Raw genomic sequence first — 27753 nt, forward strand, 5'->3', positions numbered from 1 at the left:
TGAAGTGCGAACTTTCTGCCTTCAGACTGTAGTTTTTTGATATCAAAATTCATGAAGCAGTGATACATATGCATTAAAGTATGATCTCTGAATGAGAAAGAAAGTCCTTGAGATGTAAATCCAAAGAACCTGTTACCTTGAAGCGGGGAGGAGTGTGAGATGCTGATGCCATTCAGATTTAAGTTTTGTCAACATCTTTTCCCAAAAGTGTAAACATAAAGGGAAGATACAGTGGTTTTGCTCACAGCTGAGCTTTAGTTTAAAAGGGCCATGTATTTAAAGAAATAATGCACTATAGCTGAAGGTTTTTGTGTGTATCAGGTGGAATGAAATAATAGCAATGCATTAATTTAATTGGTTTGCAAATATTTGTACTAGTTTTTTAACAAAGGTGTTCTCTCTGTCTTATCTATTTTTTTTTTTCCATTTGTCATGAGCCAGATCCCTGTGTGTCCATCAGCCCCAGTTTTCACTGAAATTCTTGGAGACTGAGGATATTGGACAGTCTCTGCTTTTGAGTAAAGGAATTTTCAGAAGTGTCTCAGTTGTTTCTATTTTCTTATATACAGTGGCTGTCAGTTTTTATCTCTTTCTGCCTGAAAGTGCTGAGCTGGTTATAGAGCAGGTAGTGACTAGGAGGGCACTGCAGGTTCACACTGCTCCAACACCCCGTCAGCATTCATCTGAGAGCTCTAAAATGTGCGATTAGGAGCCCAAGATACCTTGTTTGGCTGTCAAAGCAAAATGAGGTTGTGATTTAGGAGCTCTTCTGAACAGCGATACAGAATTGTTAGCTGTTACCTCCAAAAGCACAGTGATGCATTAGAGAATTACATCACTAAAACATCAACTCATGTATTTTTCTTTTAATGTACTTGTTTCTGTTCCTCATGTTTTTCTTAACTAGGAAATTGAGCAAATATGTAATTGTCATACATAATTCAGATACCAAAATTCACTTGTTGAATATCTTGTTGCCTACTATAAATGCTATTTTTTTTTTCTTCATTATATATCTATAGTGGGACTCCAAAGACAGGGAAAATACTGAAGGACAAATCAGGTATCATGGGAATTCAAAGCAAAGCTGAAACATATTAAGTACCTTAATCTGAACACCCTCAGGTATGCTGAAAATGTAGTTTGCTGTTCCATAGGATGTCTGAGCGTTTCTGAATGCCTATAATGGAGGAGATTAGGAAGGGAGGTTACTTCCCTTCTTGCCTTACCTGCAGCTGTTGACCTCTCTTCTTTCAAGAGGAGTGTCTCTAAATGAACGAGCTTTTGCTAAGTTTAAAATTCGAAAGTTAAGTTTCTAAAATTTATAGTTCTAAAGTTCAGTTTAAAATATGATTGGTAATTCAGAATTGGCTGAATTTTTCAGACAAGCTACAAACCTTGGACAACTGATAAAATGTCTCTGCACTTCAGTTTCCCATCTTTAGATAGTGATAAAACTGTTTATCAGCGGCATTATGATGATAAATTCCTTAAAGTTTTGTGGTGCAGCTGCATATTTTGCTGAAATAGGTAATGTTATGTCTACAGTATATTGTGCAAGACTATTCAAATGACAACTCAGTTCCTGCTGCTGCTTTTTGTAAGCAATTATCTTGGTAATTTTATGTCATGTTAATGCAGCAATGTGGATACACAGTTACTTCTACCTAGTATGTAGAGGTATGTGAAGTGAATTTTTATCTAAATAAAAGTTCGAGGTTTTTGTTTTGTTTTAATTGTAACACATGGTTCAAAAGATAAGTCAGATTTCATTAAAAATAAAAGCCAAACCAGCATTTCACAGACCAAAGGTGTAATATGGGAAGAGAGTTACTCTTGAAACCTGCTGCAGTCTTGAAAATGTTCGGTGTGTGTGTTGCTACTTTCCAGCTCTCATGTTCTCTCCATTGTAAAGCTGGTAGATTAAAAATATCAACACAATTTAGGTATGGAGTTTCAGGCTTGCTTTGAGTGTAGATTGGAGAAATTAGGGCAGCAAAAAAGTAAATGTATTCAAAATGTACTCAGTTGTCTTTGTTTCTCCTTAATGGATGTGGACATGATCTAATAAATATGTTCTGAGAATTGGGTGCCATGAATTGAGGAAGATGTAAAAATATTCAGTTTTGGAAAAAAATCTGTTTATCTTCTATCTATCTTAGAAAATAAAGTTGACAATGTTCAGAATATGACAAGATTGTAAGGAACTCTTTGCAGAATGGAACAAATCCTCCTAAAGGATTAGAGGAGCTCAAATGATGTCATTGTTAGGATTGTTTCAGTCTTTTTGTGGTAACATTAAATTCAGATTTCCAAGGAAGTAATTTTGTGTTTTAGGTATACCTCCTAGCCTTTTTTTCCTTCTTCTTCAGAAAACCAGTATTCAGTGCATTGTCTGTTGCTTCCGTTCCATGTTACACTTTTTACTGTTCCTTTCCAGCATGAAATGGTTCATTATTATCCTAATGTTGTATTGATCCCATCTACAGCATTTTGCTTTCTATCTGCCTCGTAGGATGAATAAGGTTTTGTGTGTAGTTGTGTATATGGAGAGTAAATCTTTGGCAGTGCTTTACATTTATAGAAGCTTTTTTATAATTGGAGCTGGAAAAATAGTAAGTTATGGTATAGCCATTGCTAATAAATGATGTCCTTAACTTTTATGTAGGAATGAAGCTGAGCAGAATTTTCAATGAACAAAATTCAGCTTCATGCATGATTGAAAGCTTCCAGGTCCTACTCTTTCTGTGGATTTGAACATAATCACAGAATGGTTGGGGTTGGGAGGGATCTCTGGAATGAAGGCTGAGGACACTGTTGATCTGCTCTTTGTCAGTTAACAATGTATAATTATTACATACAATTATATAATTTGTAATGTTTTAAGAAATAACAACTAATAGAGTGTCTTAATTTCCAAGTAATTTGTATTGTGAGTAGTAATTTTTTATGCGTATTTAGCACAATATTCTTTCTCTTCCCTATTTCTTTGAGAAACTACTATGTTCTATCCACTTGCTGGTCTGCAAGTGTAAGTACATAGATGTTTTGAACACAGCAGACTGTGCCACCATTAGGAGCATTAAGCAGAAGCTGGCCTTTTTCCTCCCATTCCTCTCAACAATGAAGCTCACATTACAGTTTATGGCCTAAAGGAACATTTGTTGCAACATCCAGGTAGACAGTCCCCATGGATTTAACCAAACACTGGGGTGAGACACTGTGGTACTGCAGTATGTATGTCTAGAGACAAGTTACATATAGACTTCAGGTACACTTTGTCACATGAAGTCCTGTCTATAACACTAGAAGCTCTTCCAGCTTATCACATCAAGTGTCTGTGTCATTGATTATGTATTTATTACTCTACCTAAATGTTACAATTTTAAAAGAATTCTCTAATTTTTTATTTACATGACAGCCCAAAACAGCTCCGAAAAGGACATTTGGATCCATTACAAACGATCAGGTAAATATATGGTAGGGAGTGTTCAACAAGAATACTGGTTTCAATGTTTTGGAGACTACTGTGTGCATGAATCCACTGAAAAGGTTGTTATGAAAATGGAATAAGGTAACAGCGTTGCTTATTGCCCCGATAAAGAGTTTTGTGATCTGAGCTAGGGTCTCTTAAAGCTAATCCTGGCTCTGAGATGGGCATAACCTTGTTTTGCATCATAAGTTAGATGACATTGCTTAAACTGGCTTTTTAGATTAAAAAAAAATTAAAAAAATTAACCCCCCTTTTTTTTTATCTTGCTCCCATCTTTCTGTAGTGCTGGAGATAATAACGTAGCAAATTGTTTTTACTAGGCAGTCTTTTTAATGGTAAAAGGCACTATATAAATGTTAATTACCTATTATGCTTTTCCTATGGACTCAAACCCTTCCTCAAGTGAACAAAACCTTCAGATAATGTGGTGACTGAGGTACAGTTCAGTCCAAATAACAATCTGACCCTAATGGAAATTTTCTCTTCACTGAGGTTTTAATGGTGATGGAGCCATTTACTTTCAATATCAGGAATTGAATCATGAAGGGTTTTCATAGTGTTTCTCTCAGGATTTTTAACTACAAATTTCTTTGCTTATAACAGAGAGAATTAGGTATTTATAATCTTAAAAATGTTTCCTGAATAGTTTTTGTATGTATGTGTATTTGTTTTGAGTGTTTAGAGTGGTAGAACTGTCCATTCTTAGAAAATGTTTATTAAAATGCAGCATAATGTCACACCTAACCCTGTTCCTTAAACAGCATGCAAAGGCTTGCTTAAATTAGGGGAAAGTATGATTTACTCTAAGTCTCTTTTTGGTGGTTTAAAAAGGATGTATAAACCTGTACTGAATAGCAAGAAATACTCTTGGATAATATTTTTCTATGGAAAATTACTTGAGTGTCGATAATTAACTCGGAAGAGATCTTTGCAGTCTTTTCTGCAGAAGTTCGCTGCTAGTGATGGGAAACTGGAGCTCTATATTTTATATCAAGCTCATGTGCTATAATGAAAAATAACTTTCTCATACTTGATAGTTAAAGAAAAGCAGAAATGGATATGCATATGTATAGTTGCATGTATTCACAGTCTATATGGAGTGTTTGTTGTAGTTGTGGGATCTAATGACAGAATAATCAGTACCCATCTGTCAACTTGTGTACAAATAACTAAGTAAAAGATAACTGACAGGATTTTTTTCCTCTAACTTCTGTTACTTTTTTTTTTTTCCCTGGAAATTTATGTTAAAGTACAGAGTATATAATTCATTATTTCTCAGTAATTATGGAATTTATCACAAATAACTGTTAGCCAGACTGAAGATGAAGAGGAAACTTGCACTCTGCCTCATGAAGAGGTTGTAATAGAATTACCATTCTAAAATTTAACCTAATTGGTTCAAAATGTATATCTTGATTTAGGAATGGTTTGTAAGGCTTATATTTTCACATGCCTTCTGCTAAAGAAGCCAAAGCTGCATTTGTTTTATTTTTTTAAAATGTGCAACTTCATGTTGTCACAAATACTGTGCAAATGGTGCAATGGTTTTTGAAATGTGGATGAATAGTTTTTTTCTCCATGAAAGAAATTATTACTTTTCTAGGGTCAAATCCTGGCTTTGAGAAAACAAATCAGTGAAAGACCACATTTCACAGAATTAGACATATGAATGTGTATTCACTTAACAGTCAGTAGCAAGATACAGTAAATATAGATCTTTTACAATTAATGAGAAATAAGAAACCTTGCCCACCGGGAACATTTTGTTTCCCTTGGGCCTGAAGTGTCTCAGATCAGTTTAAAACACACATACAATAACATGAGTAAAGGTGAGACAGCCACAATAAATGGAGAAAGAATCAGACTGGACTCAGTTGTTATTACAAGTATGACACATAAAAATAAAATCCTAATTAGTCAGCATCTTTGCTGATGCTTTCTTTTTCTGGGCATTCTATACATTCAGCTGTAATGATCTGCATTCTAGCTTTGCCCTTGTGGACGATATGGCTGGAAAACTGCCCTTATGTCCTTTCTTCATCTGAAGGGTGAGAGATGGGAGAAAAGAAAATAATTGTGATATTCTTAATCCCCACTTGTCTGAGGAGAAGGCAGAAGAGGGAATCTAGAACTAGATTCCTATCTTTATTTTAGCAGACTACTTTGTCAAGACTAGTGTTTTAAAAGTTTGTACAATATGTTTGTACAATATATGTAGCATTTCTTGGCAATTCCAGGAGTGTTAGTGGTTCCACAAACCCCATGAAAAAAAAATTGTTTTCAATTTGATATCATAGTTCTGTTATGTTTTCTGAAATGAAAATAGATCTTTTCTCACTGGAATTGTATTTTTCACTACAAAAATAAAATCTGTAATGATGAAGAAAGGAATAGCTTTAATGAGTTCTAAAATACGTTTCTAATAAACTGTTACGACTTAGTTTTGTCTGTACCATCTAATACCTGAATTATGTAGTAAGTCCATTTTCAATGACAGTGTTGGTTTTTTATGCTGATGATTTCAAATCACGTCTGGAGTTGCTCCAGCAACAGAGAAACAGTCCCTTTTTCCTGGAAATTGAATATTGGTTTAGGTCCTCCAGTGTATGCATACTGTCTTGCCTTTGGACGTGATTGAACTTTGGCTGCATTCCTCTTCCACACTCACTCATACAATAGAGAAACCAAATTACATCTGTCCAGGAATTTAATAACTTTTCTGTAGAAACAGAGAAATGAGTTAAAAAACAAAGCAAAACTTCACCACCTCATCCAAACCTACCCCATTTTTCTAAAGTATCTGTTTTTTCACATGTCTGTTCTGAAGCTTTCTTAAGGCCCTAGAGTATAAAGCGAAATTGGATATTGCAAAGTAAAGGTAAATATGTGTATTCCTGTATACAGTATGTATATAAATATGTATTCCATGACAATTTGAGAACATTGAGATTTCTCTATTGAAATACACTGTCATGCTAAAGTATGTTCTTTCTGTGTCTTGTAGGGTCAAAATGTATTTGGTCTTGATATAATTGAGACACCTGAGGGAGATAAGTGGCCTCAACTGATTGTCCAACAGATCCTGGACAGGGAGCAGAAGGATACCTATGTGATGAAAATTAAAGTTGAAGATGGTGGAAGCCCTCCAAGATCTAGCACTGCCATCCTTCAGGTCACAGTGACTGATGTGAATGATAATCGCCCAGTCTTCAAAGAGAACGACATTGAAGTTAGTGTTCCAGAAAATGCTCCAGTGGGCACCTCTGTTTCTCAGCTCCATGCCACTGATGCAGACCTGGGCTCAAATGCACAAATCCACTTCTATTTCAGCAATCAGATCTCCACTTTGGCCAAAAGGCTGTTTGCCATTGATAACACCACTGGTCTCATCACTATAAGAGAACCACTAGACAGGGAGGAATCTCCTGTGCACAAATTAACTGTTTTGGCAAGTGATGGCAGTTCAACTCCATCAAGAGCAACAGTGACTGTTAATGTCACAGATATTAATGACAATGTCCCATCAATAGACACAAGATACATTATCAATCCAGTGAACGGGACAGTGCTTTTGTCTGAGAAGGCTCCCCTTAATACAAAAATTGCATTGATAACAGTAATGGACAAGGATGCTGATCTGAATGGAAAAGTTACTTGTTTTACAGATCATGATGTCCCTTTTAGGCTAAAGCCAGTGTTTGATAATCAGTTTCTCCTGGAGACAGCCACATTTCTAGATTATGAAGCCACACGGGAATATGCCATTAAAATAGTGGCTTCAGATTCAGGGAAACCTCCCTTAAACCAGTCTGCAATGCTCCTGATCAAAATTAAAGATGAAAATGACAATGCCCCAGTTTTTACACAGCCTATCATAGGTCTTTCCATCCCTGAAAACAATGCTCCTGGTACTCAGCTAACCAAGATAAGTGCTACGGATGCTGACAGTGGGCGCAATGCTGAGATTAGCTATATCTTGGGTTCTGATGCACCCCCTATTTTCAACCTCGACCGCCGCACAGGCATTCTGACGGCAGTGAGAAAGCTGGACAGAGAAAAGCAAGACAGGTACTCCTTCACTGTGTTGGCTAAGGATAATGGGATGCCACCCTTGCAGACCAATGCTACTGTGACAGTGTCTGTCCTGGACCAGAATGATAACAGCCCTGCTTTCACACATAATGAATATAATTTCTATGTGCCAGAAAATTTACCCATGTATGGCACAGTGGGGCTCATCACAGTTACAGATGCTGACTCTGGAGAGAATGCTGCGGTCACTCTCTCGATATTAAATGGTAGAGATAATTTCATTATAGATCCACTTACCGGTGTGATAAGACCTAATATTACCTTTGATAGGGAACACCAGGGGTCATATACTTTCCAGGTGAAAGCTGTGGATGGAGGAAGACTGCAGCGTTCCTCAACGGCCAAGGTGACCATCAATGTTGTTGATGTAAATGACAACAGGCCTGTTTTTGTTATTCCTTCATCTAATTATTCGTATGAGTTGGTTCCAACATCTGCCAGTCCAGGGTCTGTAGTTACTAAAGTCTTTGCAGTTGATAATGACACAGGAATGAATGCAGAGCTCCGCTATAGCATCATAGGTGGGAACTCAAGGGGCTTATTTACAATTGACCAATTAACAGGAAATATTACTTTGAAAGAGAAGGTAATTACATCAGATCATGGCTTGCACAGACTGGTGATAAAAGTCAATGACCTAGGACAGCCGGAGTCTCTTTATACTATAGCTCTTGTGCATTTGTTTGTGAATGACACGGTCACCAATAGTTCCTATGTACAAGAGCTGGTGCGCAGGAATATGGAAACTCCAGTTGGCCAGAATATTGGGGATGGTGAGATAACTCCACAAACCAACGATTATGTCAAGATCATCATTGCCATTATTGCAGGCACTATGACAGTTATTCTGGTAATTTTTGTTACTGCTTTAGTACGGTGCCGTCAGACGCCTAGGCACAAGGTTGTCCAAAAAAACAAGCAGAGTGGTGAATGGGTTTCCCCAAACCAAGAGAACAGACAGATCAAGAAAAAGAAGAAGAAGAAGAAGCGCTCCCCAAAAAGCCTCCTCCTCAACTTTGTGACTATTGAAGAATCAAAGCCTGATGATCCTGGCCATGAGCACATAAATGGCACTTTAGACATTCCCGTAGAGCTAGAAGAACAGACTATGGGAAAATATAACTGGGCCACCACACCAACCACATTTAAGCCAGATAGCCCAGATTTAGCAAAGCACTACAAGTCTGCTTCTCCACAGCCTACCTTTCAAATTAAACCTGAGACCCCTGTACCCCCCAAGAAGCACCACGTCATTCAGGAACTGCCTCTAGATAACACCTTTGTGGTGGGTTGTGACTCACTCTCCAAGTGCTCATCCAGCAGCTCGGACCCTTACAGTGTTTCTGAATGCAGCTGTCAAGGAGGCTTCAAGACGCCGGGCCCCATACACACCAGACAGGTAATAGAAATTTTAAGGTGCTGTCTTTCTCTTTTCACTTCTTACTTTGCCGTTCCTATAGCTTTAGCTGTAAGAACTGCAAAATCACTTTTTCTGCAAGGATTAAAAGTTTGAAAGGTCATGTTTGACCGAGGCATTGAAAAGTAAACAATTTGAGATTCATCAGTGTTAAGGAAGAAAATTAAAATAAAAGTGAGTGTTGGCTGTGAGGCGGTAGTGAGTGATTGCCTTGGCGGGTGCTGCTGACTGCAGATGGCAGTGTGACACTCCGGCATCAGTGTGACATTCGGCATCGTGGCAGCACCCGGGGTAGGAAGGCAGAGGAGAAGTTGTGGGACTGTCCTCAGGACTGTGTGCTTGCAACTTGGGGTAATCTAGACCAAGTGGGAAGCAATGAAGCTTTGCAGGGTCTGATAAGTGGTTCTTAATATTAATGGAGTCTGGAATTGCAGTCTTCATTTGGGCATAGCTTTACTTCAAGGTCTCGCAAAAGCAGGCAAGGATTTTCCTCTGGGAGTTTGTGTCATTTTCAGACTGGAAACATACTGGACTACTTAGGTCTGGTGGAATGACACAGTTGACAGGCAAAGTTAGGGAAAAATTTGAATCATCGGTATAATTGCAATGATTTATTTGCTGCTGTGCTTGATAATACAGGTATTAGCTTATCAGAAACTGAGTACAGCAAAGGAAATGTCTAAATAATCTTTAGCTTAAAGTTAAAAATGAGAACCAAAGTACCTTTTATTCTTTAAGAGCCCACAGAAATGCTTTAGATCACTGGAAATTCTATCTAATGTCTGGAAAATTTCATTAATAATAAAACTTTGCCGTTCGTTTGCTTTTCTTCACAAATATCACGAAGTTTCAATGAAAACAGTTTTCTAGTTAAGCTTGAAATGCTCAAGGAATTAATCATTAAAGAAACTAACATTTCAGGAGAGTTAATTATATTACTGATGATGTATTTTCATGCTATTGCTCAGGAACAAATCCTCAGCATGACTAATTCTGTTTAGGCTTTTTGCTCCAGCTGAGGTTTTGGAATTTTTAGGGGTGCTTTATTTTGTTACCATTATTGTGATAACAAAATGTGCCTTAAAAAAGCTCCCTATTCAAAGTAGTCATCATAGTTTTTGAAAGCTGCAGGATGGGTTGTTTATTCTATTTTATTCCTCTTACCAGCACTAATCTGTGCGGTAGTCCATATCACTATTCTTTATAAAACTTTCATCTTCTTTTGAGGGGCATTAACAGAAGAATTGAATAAACAAAAAATAATTTCATATTTTTAAGATGACAGAAATGAAAAAAAGCATTACTTTTTGAGATTTGAGTGTTTTGTATTAAAGATAATTGGATGTGTTAATTTAAATTACACATTAGAAAAGCTTCTTGCTAGTTCATGTGCTGGAGCTCTCATAATTCTGAGGAGGGTGGTGCTGTTCTCAGCATTTCTGTAGGTCTGATCCAAGTGATTTTTCAATTGAATTCTGATACAGTTCCTCTGAGCCAGAAAGGTTCTTCCATTGTCTGCTCAAATGAACTTTGTCATGCAGTAATGCTGCTACCAAAAAAGCCAGCTTGTGACTCTCTGGGTTTTTACTAACATAGTTTTTCCATCAGAAGGGACTTTTAAAGTAGAATGGAAAGCAGTTCTCTTCTGCAGAAGTTGGCTGGGGGAAAGAGCATTTTTTAATCTCTACCTTAAATGTCAATGACAGGTGCTTCCTATCTGGAAGAACAGAATAGAACTACATTGGTTTTTTTTTTTAAGTACTCATTGCCTGATACTAGCTTATCTTCACATAGCTGTACCTGAAATTATTTTATTATGATATGCTGAATATATCAAAAAGAGATTAATATTAGTATTGATTTTGTTAGATCTACAGCTGTCCGTCTTAGGTATATTTTTCTGTATGAAAGTGATTGCATTGTTGGGGAAAGCATAACTACTCCCTATCCATGGCCCTTTATACTAATTTGAAAACAACATTACCTTTAAACACATGAATTCACAGTATTATTACTTATTTAAATAAAAGTAATTTCATTAATATGTTTAATTATATAGATTGGGCAGGAAAGGTCATTAGAGTTAAGTCCTTTGCGTTGGACCATGATCACAAAGGCACAATTGTATTTCATTATAAGTAAAAACAAGAAGTGTATTTCTTAAACCTTAATGGATCTTTTAAAAGTCAGTCTTATTCCTAACCTGATTGTGTATATTGCAATCTATATAGTTTTATCACCTGTGGGGCTATAGAAGGTTATTCAGGACCGACTAAGAGTTGTCACTGGTAGCCAGTAAAGAAACAAAAGCAACCAAAGTAAGCTTGTGCCACAGATCAGATGTCCCACTGTCCTGCCAGCCTCCAGCCTCTGGGACCAGTAGGGCGTTTGTGGTTAATGATGCATTTGTGTCGCACAGTCTCTCAATTTTCAGAAAACTGTAGAACAGCCTGGAGAATTGGAGGATAATAGGTTCAGTTAAAAAGGGAGATGTGCTAATTTGAAAAATGAAAATAAGTTGTCTAATGTGAGGGGAAAAAAAAAATTATCACGGTTACTGTAATACATTCCTTGGTCAAGCTAAAAGCTCTTTGAAGGAGGTTAAGATGATCACATCCACTGTGAAGACCTCTTCATTTTCCAATGGGTGCTCGTACTAACAGGCCTCACGTCTCAACTGTTCTTGGTTTTGTCCATGCAAGGCTTTCTGCTCACACACCTGAAATACTATTGAGTTACAGCTAAAAATATGTTTTCTTTTGAAGCTCTAAATTTTGTGTATGTTTGAATGCTATTGATTCAAATTGTTAAAGAAAGGAAATTATGTCTTTGCTTTACTGCTAAATTTATCTAAGTGATCTATAAAATGACAAAGTCATCATAACAGCTGTACTCAAAAAGCATGCAAGAGAAGATGGAAAGATTTTTCTACTAAAAAAAAGGCCAAAACATCTCTTTAGTGGTCATGTGGGTAAATAAATACAGCAATGCAACAGCTGAAATTTTTATGGAAAATGAATCGGAGACTCCTGAAGGAGCTGAGGATGGATCGAATCATGAACTATGTGGAGGTGAAGAGGGAAAAGTATGGTCCTGATGTAATCTCTTCGAAGAGGGAGAGTTAAAGCTTCTGTTGCATGTAAGAAAGAGAAGAGGAGAGAGATGTTAATATTATTTTGAAGTTAAACAGTAGGAAGTAATAAATACTAGTGGCAGTAGACCTCCAAAGTTGCATGCTTTCTTTGGGGATGTTGTAGAGAGAATTCTTTTAAACAAGATTATGAAGTGATAAATATGAAGGTGCAGCTTAGTAATAATAAGATTTTCAAACCAGGATATTTGGAGGCTCAGAAAAATCAAACTGACTTCTACTGTCACAGTATTGTCATTGTGTTGGTAATTATAGGCCTCATAGAAAGATGCATTTCTTTGGAAGAAAAACTTACAGCACCTTTAAAGTTTGTCTGCAAGCTTTGTAAAAGCTCAATTGCTTCTAATATTTATCTTAGCGAGAGCAGACGGTGTGAAGTATTCCATACTGACACTTTTTTTTTTGCATTGGAAGAGGTTTTTCCAGTCTAACTTTCAATGCAGTATGTAACACAATTCTAATATCTGAAATCTTTGCTCAAGTATGTTAAACAACATTTAGACAATTCAAGTGACTGTCTGTGTATCAACTTGTCTGTTCAAATTATGCACAATTACAGAGGACAATGTTGTCTCTGGCAGCTTGGTTCAAAGAAGCTACTGCCACAAAGGTTCCTTAGAAGTTCCTGTGCATCCTCCTTCTTCTTGTCTCTTAATTAGAGCTATTTCAGACATTCTTTTCATTTGAAAATAGTATAATGTGTACTATAGAACAGTAGAAATCTTCAAAAATAAACACCTGCTCACTCAGGAAGGGTCCTGTGACCTTTTATATTGTCATTTTTAACTTAAGAACAAGTTTTATCTGATGTTGTGTTAGTGAAGAAGTGTGAGAGTTCATGAGAGCCGCACTGGAGGACTTGGTGCTGTTCCAGTCTAGCTCTTCCCCTGATAGAGCTGGAAGGTGCAATCATTGGATATTAGGAAAAAATTCTTCATGGAAAGGATTGTCAAGCACTGAGCAGGCTGCTCAGGGAAGTGGTAGAGTCACCATCCCTGTAGGCATTTAAAAGGTGTTTAGATGAGGTTCTTAGGGACATGGTTTAGTGCTAGAGTAAGGTTATGGCTGGACTCAATGGTCTTAATGGATTCTTCCAACCGAAATGATTCTGTGATTCTGTAGCTTTGGGTGGTTCTCCGTGCTTCCAGGTGGACTCTCATCTGTCTGTTAGCTTAGCGCTATTGCTATTACACTATACTATCTTTGGGAAATCACTCAGGGAGTGAAGAGTTGTGCGGGTTGATTTTTCTTATGTTTACTAATATAGATCTTCATTAGTTTATTTCATTTGCCAGGATTCTATCATCTGTCAACATATCCATAGTTAGGAACAGAAATTTCAGATGTCATAGTAATCTGTGTTCAGCTTGTTTGTTAAAAACTGACTGGAGATAGACACTGAATTCCTTATAGAAACCTGACTGGGAAGTAGATCTCATTTAAAATACACCGTCTTTTTGAGGCCCTACTGTCCCACTAGCGACTGCTCAGACCTGCTTCCAGCTATGTTATATTTGCTCTTCTGATTCTGATTTGAAATGTCATGAAATGTCATTATAGCTTCTCACTCACCGTGAGAACAGTGTGCTTAGGATGGGAATGGAAGGAATATTGCACTGTTCCTGAAAATAATAGCTCTGAAAACTCAGTTGTTATGTAAATCTGTAGCTGTGGGATTTATTGTTTTGTTTAATAACAGTGAGACTACCGAGTTTTATCTTGTATACTGTAATCAGCAGTAGGCAGTGCTGATGCTTCTGGTATGTGAAAAAGTATAGAGATAACACTGGTACTTTGCATTGACAGATACAGAGTAAATTACGCTCAAAGAATAGTATCAGCTAAATAGCTGTTCGTATAAGCTCTTCCTAAAAGCCATTTCAAAATAGACTTCTCTGATTCTAAATATTCCTGTTACTTTCTCTTAATTTTCTAGCTGATAGTTCAAATACGGTGCCATGTGTATACATTTCAGAAAAAAAAAAAAGAAATATGCATCTGGAGAAAAGATTTCTAACGGCAGGATAAGTCTGCAGCTTGGAAGTTAGTGAGCACACTCCAATGAGCAGTAGTGCTGAAGTAAAGCTGCTCAAGAAAATGCTTTACCTCAGTGGAACACTTTGAAGAATATGGGAATTGTTCTTTTAATATCTGTTTTTTTCACTGGAAGAGCATGGGTGAAGATACCTGGGGAGTCCCCGCCTTGATTCATAGTAGAGGACAAAACCAGAGCACAAATGGGAAGAAAATAAATTAATGTTTTGTGTGAGGGAAAAAAATGAACGATTTTGAATATGATACTTAAGTAAACACTAATTCAGAGAAAACAAAGGTGCTTTTTTTCCCCACTAAGAACTCATTGGCTGAGTTTATACTAAACTTGCTAGATGAAGCTCCAGCTGTAATAATTGGGTGAATTTTATACAAGATGGAACAATATGCAACTGTCTCTCTAACAGCATCATAAATTTTCTTAAATGCTAAGTGCATTTCACCTTTATTTTTTAAGTGAGAACTGAAAAGTTTAATCTTATCTCGCTGTGACCCAACTTTTTCAAATGACCTACAGCTATAAATCATTGTAAACAATGAAGTCTGATTTAACTGCCGTTTAATTTTCAAACTTCTTTCCTTTCGTATTTTCTCCCAGAAGGTATTGCAGTTGGTAGCAATTTCCTGACCAGTGAGTGGGTGGTGTCTTGGTGACTGTGGTATTGAAAGTGCTTTCTTTCCTGGGAAATAACTGATCTGAATGGTTTAATTTCTGGGAATTTTTAGGACTCTAACTCTTGATTATATAAATTAAAGATGCAGAAGAACTCTTCAAATAAAAATAGTTTGTGCTCTTTTGAATGAAGTCAGCTAAAATCCTGTAGAACACGTTCTAGGTAGCATGGTAGTCGTCTGATAGCTATAATGTTGCAGCAGCACTTGGGGTTTCAAGCTGATAAAGCAATAAAAAAAAAGTATTTCTTTGGCTCTTGTTTCAGCATTTTTATGATGAGTATATAGATGTGTGCAGATCTTTCTGTACAGAAACCTGAAAACACACACACAGCAAAGCTGGTTGGTTACTTAAAACCCCAATAGTTCAGTACTTGGCAGACCATATGGTGATTGACATTGTAGGAGTTTGGAAACAAACTACAATATATGGGGAAAATGATGCAGGAAAGGGCTTTTCTCATGCTGTTTCTCTGTTTGCCAGCTCTGAACGTCATCGCATCTGATGTTATATACTGAAGTCGTACGTGTACACAATGATGTTAAGCCAGCAAACATGAAAACATGGAAATAGCACGAGAAAGCCCTTTGTCCTGTCTCTGATTGCCGAAGAAATTTATCGTCTGATCTCCAGAGGGGTTTGGAAGTGACGATGAACTGTTCAAGCTGCCCTACTGAAAGGTATCAAGGGCAAGAATTTTTTAAAAAAAAAGACAAAGAAATTTTAGTACGTTGTGCTATAGTGTTCTATAACATAGTTTTGCTAAGAAAAAAGTAATGTGACCCATCCTTCTTCACAGTTGGCAATTATGGTAAATTTATTTTACTTGTGTTCTTCTTGTCCCAGATTTTTTTCCTTATTTATTTTAGTTGAAACAATTAGGAATTTTGTTTCTATAAATATATTAAAAGGGAGCAATAAATTTTATTCATACATTAAAAAGAGAATGTAAAGTTCTTTATACTCCCTGCATTTAAAAGAAAAACAAATTGTTGACACTTATAGCACCATTACACATGTTAAGAATTGTTATTTATATCTATTCCATAATATTTTTAATGATGATATTGCTGCTATGGATCATAAATAGAATTGATCAAATCACTGCTTTCTTATTTTATAGGCACAATAGTAGAGTGAAAAATGAGTACTTTCTGCTTTCTTATCCACATTTCGTAATAAATTATCACCTTTTAAATAACCAGAAAGTATTCACTTTAAAAAATAAAATTTAGTTTACGTTTTGCTTGCTGAAATCTAGATAACGTCTGTGTAACAGGTGCCATACACTTAACCTTTTGAAATACTTTAATAAAAAGAAAGTCATAAATCCAGTGGCTTACTTCTCAATGTGATAAAATAGGAAAGAGCATGCATACTTTTCACTGTTAGCCAGCACATGGGGGGCAAAAAATGGAAAATGGCCTACTGTTCCTTTTTTTCCCAAATTATTTCTCTGTATAGTTAACTTTTTTAATGATTTTTTTTTTTTTTTACATTATAATTTTTTATTTAGCAGAGGTCATTTAAAAATAAAATGTGAATATCATAGCTTCGTTTGCAGGTTGGTTGCAAAGTCTTGTATATTGCCTCACATTTTAGGGAGTAATGCTTATTATGTATCATCTGTAATATTAGAATTTCATATGCAATGCGAGAATCTCGTAGGAAGCAAAGGAGTATAAAGAACCCTGTTTTCTGCACTTATCTAAAGACATGTAATATTAGTTTGCTAGAATAAAATGAAATACACTACTTTTAACTGGGATGTATACAGTATATATGACTTTCTTTTAAAGAAAAAGTTATTAATGCTTCGTGAATTAGACAACAACATGGAATTCTTACACATGACTGTATGTTTGATGTAAAGATATTTATAGGCTTGTACTTAATAATCATGTTGCCTCAGTTCTTGGACTGCAGAATGTCTACCATGACAGTTGCCTATAGTTTTCTGCACATTTGCTGTCTGGCTCTTTGGAAAATGTGTATTTGGCTATTTGATCTGTAAAATAAATTCTATTAATAATGAAGTACGTATTGTAATTTAGCATATTGTATTGCACAATTATAGCTATGACTGTTACAGAAAATCTTTCATTTCTGATAATGAAGTAATTTTCTTGGGAAGAAGTTTGTGTATCTGTAAGACAGTTTTGCTATTCCTATTTATCATACCCTTGCAGCATTTGTGCTTTAAATTAAAAAGCCCAACACTTGCTGTGGTTAGACATACAGTAATGATATTTATTGACTAAATGCCATAATTCAACCAGTTGCTTTGGGTGGAAATTTCATTCCTGACATAGTTAGGAATTTCTTCAAGAAATATTGCTTAGTGTAACAAAGCTTGGTCCTGCCTATTGCTGTTACAATTGTTTGTGTAGGTGCTTTGTTGGTGGGTGATGGGAAATGTTCAGAGATAATTGTTGAGAGTTAGAACTATTGGGCCTAGCAGAGATGTTTGCCAGGAAGACAGCAGGATTTCACAGGCTTGCAGTTTCTGGTTTTAATTATTATTTTTTTAAATTATTATTGGATTTCTGATCTTATGATAATTAAGTTTGATTTCATTGATGAGAACTCATATACATAAAATTAATGTTTGATTCAGGGAAGTTCCAAATAATCTGAATGCTTACATTGAGACTTTTTTTTTTTCCCTTAAACGAGGGATAGTGAGTTGATATACTGGCCTGAGTTAACCTAACTTCAAGCATAATGTAACTTAGTCATCTCAAGTGGACATATAATTGCATGGAGTATGAAGAGAATCTTTCCTAAGTACATTTCTAAGTTAAAAGCACCAGTTATGTACTTGCAGAGAAAAAATTTTTTTTGTGAGATTTCTATTGCTTTTAACCTAGCTGAAGGTCTACCTGTTCCTAGTGTTTCACTGGGTGTATCATTCCAGTCTATCAATAAAGAATTCTAAAAGAATCTAGGATGATTTTAAACTTCAAATAAGTTAAGAGGTATGAAATAAAAGGTACATCAAGTGGTTGGATTATTGGTCCAAATGAGTAATCTCCCTCTTCTAGTTCTCTCATGAGTCAGCACAGCCAAATATAATAACCCTCCAAATGCACTAAGGGAAAAACCACCAACCTCATAAGTGGTTCAGTTTCCCGTGTTTCCTCTATTTTGATTTGTTTTCTTACATCTAAGTATCACTTTTAAAAAAGTAATTATTTCATAGACTGGCATGAGACTTGTTCAGCGAGCTCGTTTCCTTCTGATGGTTAAATGGGTTCATGGAAGTCTCAGGAAAGCCTGTATGTGTACTGACCAAATATGTATATGTGCCGAATACCGATTTCTACACTTCTCAATGATGTGAAGGCTGAATGGAGGCCAGTCAAAAAATTATGTATTTCGTTTTGTGGGTTTTTTTGGTGTTGTGCGGGTTTTTTCTGTGTTTTTTTATTCTCTTTTTGTCGTCTTCTTTTTTCTCCCCCCCCCCCCCCATTTTTGAGTATTGGCATCCTGAGTCACAACTAGGTATATGTGTGTGAAAAGCAACTCTGTTGCTTGAGTGTCTTCACCTACAGAAATACTATTTCCTGACTGTATAGAAGTCAGAGTAAATTATGAGCAAGAATCATGGAGTGTACCAAATGCTGCTTTTGAAATTGAAAACTCTTTGTATTTTCTTTGGAATATCAATCATACTTTCCAAATTATTTTATTTTACTTTAGACTGCAATTATTATTACTCGGCATCATCTCAGATTCATCCTTTACCTGGTGCATGTTGCCAATCTCAGATTCATCCTTTACGTGGTGCACGTTGCCACCCATGTCACGAGTGCTTGCATATGTGTCAATAGATAGTCCTAGAATTTGGTTTTAGTTAGTCACAGTGCTACGTGTGGCTCAGCAAGAATAATAGCTCTTTATTTGTTGCCAGTTTTAAAGTGTAAATTAGTCTCATTGCTGTTTTTTGCCCTACAATGCCAGGAGCCAGAGATGGCTCTTGGATTTGCTGGTCTGCATCCTGTGTCATGTTGTCAATGCCTGGATGTTATACGGGTGTGTGTCGACCAAAGCTCAATGCCACTTGTTGTCAGACGTGCCCTGGTATCAAGTGAGTCACTCCGAGGTAAAGCTCTGGCACACAATCTGCAGTTTGTGTGAAAGCTGCCTGTCAGATCAGAAAATATATTGGACTTTGGAGGATATCTTTAAATCCTTCTGAAGTTAATTGAGTGGAGGACTGCTGAAGGGCAGTGCGGTGCTATCAGGAACAAATCTGGTTTGTGATGTAAATACAATTATTTTTCTAACATAAACTCTAAGCTGCAGGGTATTTTTGGTTACACGTTTTCAGTGATTTCCCGTTTTACCATAAACCATATATTTATAGTATATCTTGGTCTTCAGTATAATTTATAAAATCTTTTAAACTATTTTAATTTTTTTTTTTTTGCTTTCATATTGATTTACTGGTCATTTTATGTCTTATTTCTAAAATAAATTTTGTTTTAAGATAATACTTGTATGACTGGAAAAGCATTTTTTAAATACACTTGTGATCTGTTTGCTTAATGCATGCAAACCATCAGATCTGGATATATGCTGATATTTTTTACAGTGATTAGGAGCTGTAATTATTAAGATAACTTCACCACACATGAAGTACAGTAAAGCTTCCTAGTAATTTATCTAAAGAAATATGCTTCTCTCAAGACCTCACACTCCTTAGCAAGACGTGTCTTTTTTTTCTACTTTTCCTTCAAAGAAATCTGGTCTAAGCAGGACTTCTGGTCTTTTAATAATGTTTACATGTGTGTTTATACAGTGTTTAGAGCTAGAGAGAGATATATATAGTGCTTATATTTATCTACATGTATTTTGTGTGCAGGTGTATGTACTGTAGACTTGTGTGTATCTCAGTATCCGGTACCTCTTGCTGTGAAAGGCAGCCAAGCGCTGAGGTTTTCACTTTACCACGTTGTTTTGAGACCTGGAATGGGTGGTTTTCCCTTCTGAGAATGTACGGGGTTCTCGCTCTACTAGAAAGTGACTCTGGATAACTTGAAGGTTAGGATATGATATCACAAGTGAAGTTTTGAATTCCAGTTGTTTTTCTTTTGTTATTTCACTTTTCCTCACTCCAACACTGTCTCCCACTGTTCCAAAACATTATTATTTTTCTATTACACTAATTTTCTGAAATCTTGCCACTGAAAAGGTAATGAAAAGGATGTTTCTGTATTTCTCCCAAGTTGTGAGCTTCTGCTTGTTTCATAAATACACACATGTAAATAAAATTCAATTATTAATACAGATGGATGCTAAGTGTGTTATCAGGAACATTCCAGGGGTACTAATTTTCTGCAGTCTTTATATAGGTTTTATTCTTTTGCGTTTAGTATATTTTTCATTTTTAGCAAAGTTGTTCATTAAAGCTCAGCTAACTTATTTCCAATAAAAACTGAATTATGATATCAAAGATATGAGCTTTAATTTCCCATAACTGAATTGCAGCTAAGAATTATAAGCTGAATTCCAGTCTCTTTTCTCAGCATAGTTTTCATCCTTTCTCTGCTTTCTGTGACTGTCAGAGGGATGAATCGCCCTCTGCTTGTGTTCTCTGTTTCCTTCTGGGCTGTGATGTTGTAATTGTTCTTGGTATGATCACCAGAGTCTAACATGAAATTGGAATTGAGATCTTTCCTCAAAAGAATGCTTTAGTGAGGCCCCGGCGTGTCCAGGTGGTCTTTCTTCATTCCTTCCTTTTTGTCTTGAAAATGGCTTCATTTTGAATGAGAAAAAGGAACCACGTCAGGAGAGGAAGCTATAGGAGCAGTACTTGGCTTCTTGCACAGTCTCACTCTTGTCTCTGTCTCCATCTTCCTCTTCACTTGCAGATATTGAACAGTCGTCAGCTGTCCTGTCAGGCTTCACCAGGCATGTCTTCATCTGTTTCAATCTTCATGTCTTCTGCACTCTATTTTAATGCGTACAGTAGTACGTTCTGTTGTGTCACTATTTCTTTTGTGGTGCTCCATATTATTATTAATGCAGAATCCATGGATATTCACACAAGTAAATCTTAAGCTAATGCTGTAAAGCAAACATATTTGGGAGAATTTGTTTCTTTGCCAGTCAGTACTTTCAGGAAAGTACTTGTTCCTTTTCAGCCCATTTCTGGGATCCTCTCAGAATTCTCTGAGACTAATACATTCCTATGTCAGTACAAGTATTTAATATTTATGGATCCTCAAGTATATATAGATGTCTCAGTGGAAATCAGATCCTTGTTTTTATCAATCCACTACTTATATGCATATATATCTGAATGAATTAGTCTTACTTACAGATATAAATATTTTATATCTCTTCATGTGCATTTTTAGAGTGAAACCCAAACCAACACTATTTCCTACTCACTTGTACGGCTCATCAGCTTTTGTGTTTGTCTTTATTTTGTAAATATTTTGTTAGTTTTCATTTGGTTTCCATCTCGTTCTACTAGTGAAAACACCAGTAAGTTGACACAGTCACGGTTGTTTTAGAAAACAATGAGGGAATCAGACTTTTTCAGAAACTTACCGTGAAGGCTGGATATTAAAAGCAGATAGAAATGACAGAATAATGCTGTCGATAGCAATTAAGAAAGATGAGATTGATGTTTTCTGTGTATGAGTTACACAATGATGCAGGTATCTGTTCACTTTCAGCTACCAAGCATGATTTATTCATTCAAGTATTTTGGCTTTGAAACACTGAGCATGGATAAGACAGCACGTGCTCACTTGTGTAAGGGTTCCAACATCTGTCCTGACAATCCTCTTACAGAAAGTCTTTTTGGAATTAGGAAATGGCAACATGAGTTCTGAAATGGATATGAAAGAAACAGAGTAAATGGGGGGATGAGGAGATTGGAAGAGAATATTACATTGTTTCATTGCCCCTTTTTAACACATTAACTGCTTGAACTATTTGTTTTTATGATTCCAGATGGTAGTGAGATGCATATAAATGAATAAAATGAAATAGAACAAATCAAATGCTTGGCTGCTGTTCAAGAGCAGCTAAGGCTAAGCTTTATTAAATTCACTTGAGGATATGATAACTGTGGAATTTCATAGAATGAACTGCAGTAATCTTAATCATGAAGAACATAATTCTTCTTGAGATAGATGGGAGAATCTAAAATTTTATCAGGGAAAAAACAAAGCCCATTCGGAGCTTTATTTTCAGAGAGCATTCTCTACCTGAGTGAAATCTATACATGTGCCACAAACAGAATCAACATGCACAATCCATTTTTACACACTAAAAGTTTTAAGGGCTTGTTCCTTCTCAGCAGCGAAGTAGAGAATACTTCAAAGAAAGTATGTTCTATGTTAAAACTCTTCCTGGTGTCATATAAAGAGGTGAAAAGGATGCAGATCCTGCTTGCAAATCTGTTGTGATAAAAAACTTCTGTTTGAAAGATTTTTGAAGCATTGAGTTAGTCTAAAAGGTAACTCTAACAACTTGAATATTTGCAGATGTAATCATTTTTTGTTTTTAGTGATGCTGTACATATACCATTTTACAGCTCTTTGGCCATTTGGTGGAAGGTATGAAATAAGCTAGACCCTCAAATTCAGTGAATGACTGAACGAATTATTAAAATGATTTAATGCTGGGTACAGGACCAGTGCAAATATTTATTGAAATTTTTAGTAATAAGAATATTTTATATGACAGGCACTTGTATCCTATTCTTTGACTCATAAGTCAATTGGAAAAGATCAGACTAGTGGCATCCTTTGATCTTGTCTTTAAAACTTCTGTGGCTTTTAATGCTGCATTAGAATGATTCAAAATAAACATTTTAGAATAAAGAAAGGGAAAACTGTATTGAGAGAGCAGTAAACTATTTTGAATATCATATTAACATAGAGTCCAAAGTATAAACACGAGCTGTAACAGAAACTCCATCTGATTATTGTTTATTACTTACGAGTGATACTTGTCTTTACTGTTCATTATATGTGCTTATACTCAAGTTATTGAGCAATACACAAGCTCAGAGCATAGTTTAGTAGAGTAATTACTGTTTTTTTAAGATCAAACAAAGAACAACATTGAAAGAGCATGGGAAATTTTTATAGGAACTGATGAAACATTACATTCCAGAAGTTGGGTGTTTGTATTTCCATATGATGTCCACTCTACTATTAAAAAGAGTTCAAGGCAACTGCTTTTTTTAGTGTTTTGATGCTATCGCATGTGGTTGGTTTAGGTAATGTCAGACATGTCCATTCTGGTTTGGGGGGCTGAACAACATGTTCACTGTTGTCCCGTTTGAAATGGAAGTGCAAGACAGAATCTGCCTGCTTGATAAACTGAAGGTATTCATCAAAGCCACAATGCACAACTTAATTGAAGGATACCTACACTTATTCCTGAAAATAATAGTTCAATGGTCTACATAAAAAATAATGGCCAGGAAAAATCTGACATATGTCATAACAGATCGATAACCTTTTCTCCTTGTGAAATCAGCCCAAATAAAAGCTCTCAGATTTAATCAGAAGTGTTTTTCCTTTCCCGGTGTCAATCAAAACTTCCCTATTGATAATCTCAACAAAGTAAAGTTGAGAACACAAAGTCTACTTTTGTATTATTAAGATGAAAAGATTCTGCCATGGTTTGATAACATTTGAGATGCAGAGGCTGTTACAGGAACATAATGAATATCAAATATATCTGCAAAAAGGATTTTTATCAAGATAAAATCCTGATGAAAAATGCCAGTTATTCTTTATTTTCCATCAGGCAGGTATAAAGACTGCAAGTCAAGAATGTAGATCTGTATTTAATGGAGGTATTTAGTTTAGTACTCTGTGTGCTGAAATGTGAATCTTGAATTCAGTTGCTTCTCATCTGATCCACAAAATAATTTAAAAATTGGATCAGTTCTTTCATATTCAAATAAAGAATATTCTATTAATTAATCAGAATTTACCAATGGATGTCACAACTTTTTGAAAGGGAGGTACTGGTTGATCCAGCTTAGATGGTGACAGCTGGATCAACCAAGAACTGTTGAAGTACAGAGACAAATGCAAACTGCAAAACCTTACAGGCAAGCACCACACCAGCTGTAACCAGAAGAGCACAGTGAGAAGGAAAAGGGAATGAATAGGATATATTGTCATAAAATTTTGAGAGGATATCCAAGACCAGATGTGTGGAAATGGAACACCTTTTCTTAGTCAGGAAATTATAGAGAAAATCCGAGAAAACTGTTGTTTGGAGTGTTGTTGAGGATGAATGGAGCTCTCTTAGTGAAGGACAGTTCTAATTCCTGACTGCGTTGGTTGTACATGACGGCGTTCGTGTGAGGTACATGGACAATATTCAGGTGCAGGCGTGAGCTCACTGAGGCGATGATCGTGCTGAATCCCGTAGACTGGTACAAGTGAACATTTTGTGCATATTTTAGGAGGAGAAATGCTGAAAAGCGATGAGGTAATGTTTTAGGTTTTTGTGGGGCTTTTTTAGTATCTTTGGGTTACTTGATTCTCTTCTGCAAATTTAGAAGAGATTGGCTGACATGCTGAGTCAGAAAATACACTGTATCAGGCCTAGATACTGTCATGTTTGGGTAGAAGAAGCAGAGCATACACAGCCTTATTACTCACTTGGTATTATGTAATGCTTGATGTTGAAAACAGATGTCAACATCTCATAGTGATTTCTTCCAAGTGATAGTAGTTTCTGTTGTGAACGGCTATAAAGGTAGCATACAGTTTATTTATTTATTTATTTAAATGAAGGATTTAGATTGGAATTCATTTTTTCTGTAGGAGGTAAAGGAAGAGAGAATCTGCTGCTATGTCTCCAGTACCCGGCACAAGCTGGAATGAATCATGCTTTGTAACTGTCCTTGCTCTAGGTATTGTAGGAGGAAACTGGGTGGACACTTCGCTCTCAGGTAGCTAAAGCTGAGTAAGATGATTTCTGAAATCTAATACAAAAATAATTTTAAAAAGCAGGGCTCACAAAGCTGAGAACCTTTTGAAGCTGTGACCTTCATTACCAGAGGCATATGATGTACTCTGAGTTAGAAGGAGCTGAGGTAATTAAATGATAGATAATGCAGAAAGCACTTTTCAAAGTGAGTTGTAGTATTGTACTCATATTTTCACCTCCGTTGACATTAAGGGTGCTAATTCCATGTATGTTGTTAGAAGTTTGAAATATTAGTGAATTTTACCGTGCAAAGAGATACTGAAATCTCTGATATTTGACCTTCCTTTTGTAGACTAAACATTTTATACACTATGTTATAGTGATTTTTGTTACCTTTGAAGTAATTTTTCTTCATTATATCACTGTTGCTTGTGTATTTCTGTCAGTCTGATTTCACCTCCTTTACTCTGATATAAGCTGATAAAGATTCAAATGCGTTAGTTCTGCTTTTTTATTTGAGCATTCGGGCATTATACTAGTAATAAATTACTAGTATGTTTACAAAGTAAAAAGTACAAGGATTTTGGAGAATATGTATTTAATATATCAGCACATGTCTCCATATTGTCAGCAGGCAACCTGCAGTGGATCCTGGTACATTCCAGCAAACCAAAAACTATGCCCAAGGAGAAAGTGAGAAATGTTATCTTGTGGTGGTGTGGATAGTGAAATCACTTTCTTGTTTGCGAAGTTCACGGGTGCCAGCATGCGTGTTTTTGTCTCCTTTGATAGCATTTAACCTTTGGAGAAAATGCTGGTCACTTTGCATTCTGAGGGTAGTCGCTATTGAGCTCAGTCAGTGAAGCATTGGGCAGCGCAGTAAATCCTTCTGGCAACACATCCTTACAAGATGAAGTTTGTGTCACGGAAGAGAAGTGGGAGTCTCTCTCCTTGAGCTGTGTTCCTATGCTGCTACTTGGTAACTTGCAGCAAAACATTTTGGGAGAAGCAGTCCAATAGAGAACTTGTTTCCAGAAAACACTAGATATTTTGCCATATAAATACTGCTATCAAAGTTTAAATTGAGTTAATGGTTTTAAAGAGTTCATGTTTCTCCCGGATTATGCCACCAGGGCTGCTTTTGGAAAAACTGGACTAAGAATGATAATTTGTCAGCGTAATAACTCTGAGATGGGATGTGAATGGCGAATGTCATATTCAGTTGCCTATGTCCTCTTCTCAGAAACCTTTGGAAGACTGAGCAGCACAGTTACATCTTTATGCAAAAGTGTAGGAGCTCAGTTTGCAAGTATGGGTGATGGGAAGATTGGAAGTGGACTCTTTGAGGGGGAGGATTTCATCCAAATTAAATCTAGAAACACCTAAAATGTCACAGAAATTTTTGAAACAGAAAAACCTTGTTGCTTTGCACAGCTTTTACTCAAGTCCAGGAATTCTGATATCTGTTAAGCATTTCTTACATTATCCTTCCTTTGGAAGGAGTACTCTGTGGGATGGAGAGGACCTAGTGATGTGGGAAAACTGAAATTAAACTCCACTGTGATACAATTCTGCCTTTTATCAAAGTAGTCTATTGCTCTTTTACTGTTGCCAGAGACAGACATCCCAAATCTGATAAACTGCCATCCCATGTGATATTAACACATTTATTGTGGTGTTCAGAAGGATTTCAAAGTCTAATTAGCATCTGAGAGCTGAACTATATTTTTGTTGTAAGTGGAGCTCCCATCATGTCAGCGTTTACGTGTGTTAGAGTGGTATCATGAAGCTGCTCTTACATTGTGATGTGTTTTCAGATTGGAGTGATTTCAAACCTGAACCTTCCTGAGTAGTCCTCATACTGACATGCAACATTTAAAGAGTAGGGGGAAAAATCAAAACAAAAACCAAACAACCACCCCAGACTATATTTTAATCTTTTTTCTTTTCAGATAATTTGACAGAGAAATGAGTTCTGATGGCTGCATTTTAGTATACTTTAAAAAAGAATTGCTGTTAGTACTGTTTATTATTTGGCTAATTTTTATTTCTTCAAGGCCACATCTTAAACTTATTTTAATGGAAAATCAAAGGTACAGTTACTATTTGATGCTTCATCTCATTAGCTTTCTTCTAGTTTAGAGAAATAGCATGCTTTTATTGTATGAATAAAAGGCCAAGAAAAAAGTGCAATAATGAAGTAGAATGATATTCTGTAAAGACATCTTTGCGATACTGTACATCATATTGCATTATATTTGTACACAGCTTTGCACTGTGAGAAAACTACAAGGGGATGAAACCTCAAGAGAAGAAGCCCTATGAAATGAGAACAAACAATATCAGCATGAGGTGTCTTGCTAACCTTTAAAAATGCAGTGCAGTCCCCCACAATTTTCTTTTTTCAGAAGCAATCTGCAGCTCTTCAGCAGCAAACCAATCAGCTGAGTTCTCACTCGCTTTGATGTGCGAGTTGAAATTTCATACAAAAAAAGATCTTCTGGAATATTGTATTAATGGAGGTTCATTTTCATTATGTCCAGTTTTCTTTCACTATTGGATAGTTATAGGGATATCTTTTCCCCACCCCACCATGCCCTTCTCTAGATTATTTTTGTTTCTTCACATCCCTGGAAATCAGTGTAGTGGTCTCTGCTACTGGTGTCTTTCATCCTATCTTGCTGTGTTAATGTTAGCCACAAAACTTTATAGGTGCAAATTTTAGAATCATCTGTCCTTCACTGAACTTAGACATCTGTTTCATTTCTTTCCCCAGTGACAAAAGGCTGCTATTGCTTTATAAGAAATGATTTTGGGTTTTTTTGAGAAACGAAGCATCTTTGCGTAATCTCAAGTACTGAACAACAAACAAGTGAAGACACGGTAATGGAAGTATTTTAGTGAATTGTTGAAGTTCTGGAACAAAGGTCGTTATGTGCTTTTAACTCTGTTAC

At 36.2% G+C, this 27753-nt stretch overlaps 1 protein-coding gene across 1 annotated transcript in view; it reads left to right on the plus strand.

Annotated features, from left to right (window-relative positions):
- PCDH11X (protocadherin 11 X-linked) overlaps positions 1 to 27753 on the plus strand; it is a gene marked incomplete at its 3' end in the record, with an annotated part of 409818 nt that overhangs the window by 14169 nt on the left and 367896 nt on the right. Inside the window, exons 2-3 of the mRNA XM_080352388.1 lie at positions 3422 to 3469; positions 6498 to 8984. Of these exons, the coding sequence (XP_080208514.1) occupies positions 3422 to 3469; positions 6498 to 8984 (2535 nt within the window). The remainder of the gene's footprint in view (positions 1 to 3421; positions 3470 to 6497; positions 8985 to 27753) is intronic.

This window comes from Nesoenas mayeri (genome assembly GCF_963082525.1).
Source record: "Nesoenas mayeri genome assembly, chromosome: 13".
Classification (NCBI taxonomy): domain Eukaryota; kingdom Metazoa; phylum Chordata; class Aves; order Columbiformes; family Columbidae; genus Nesoenas; species Nesoenas mayeri.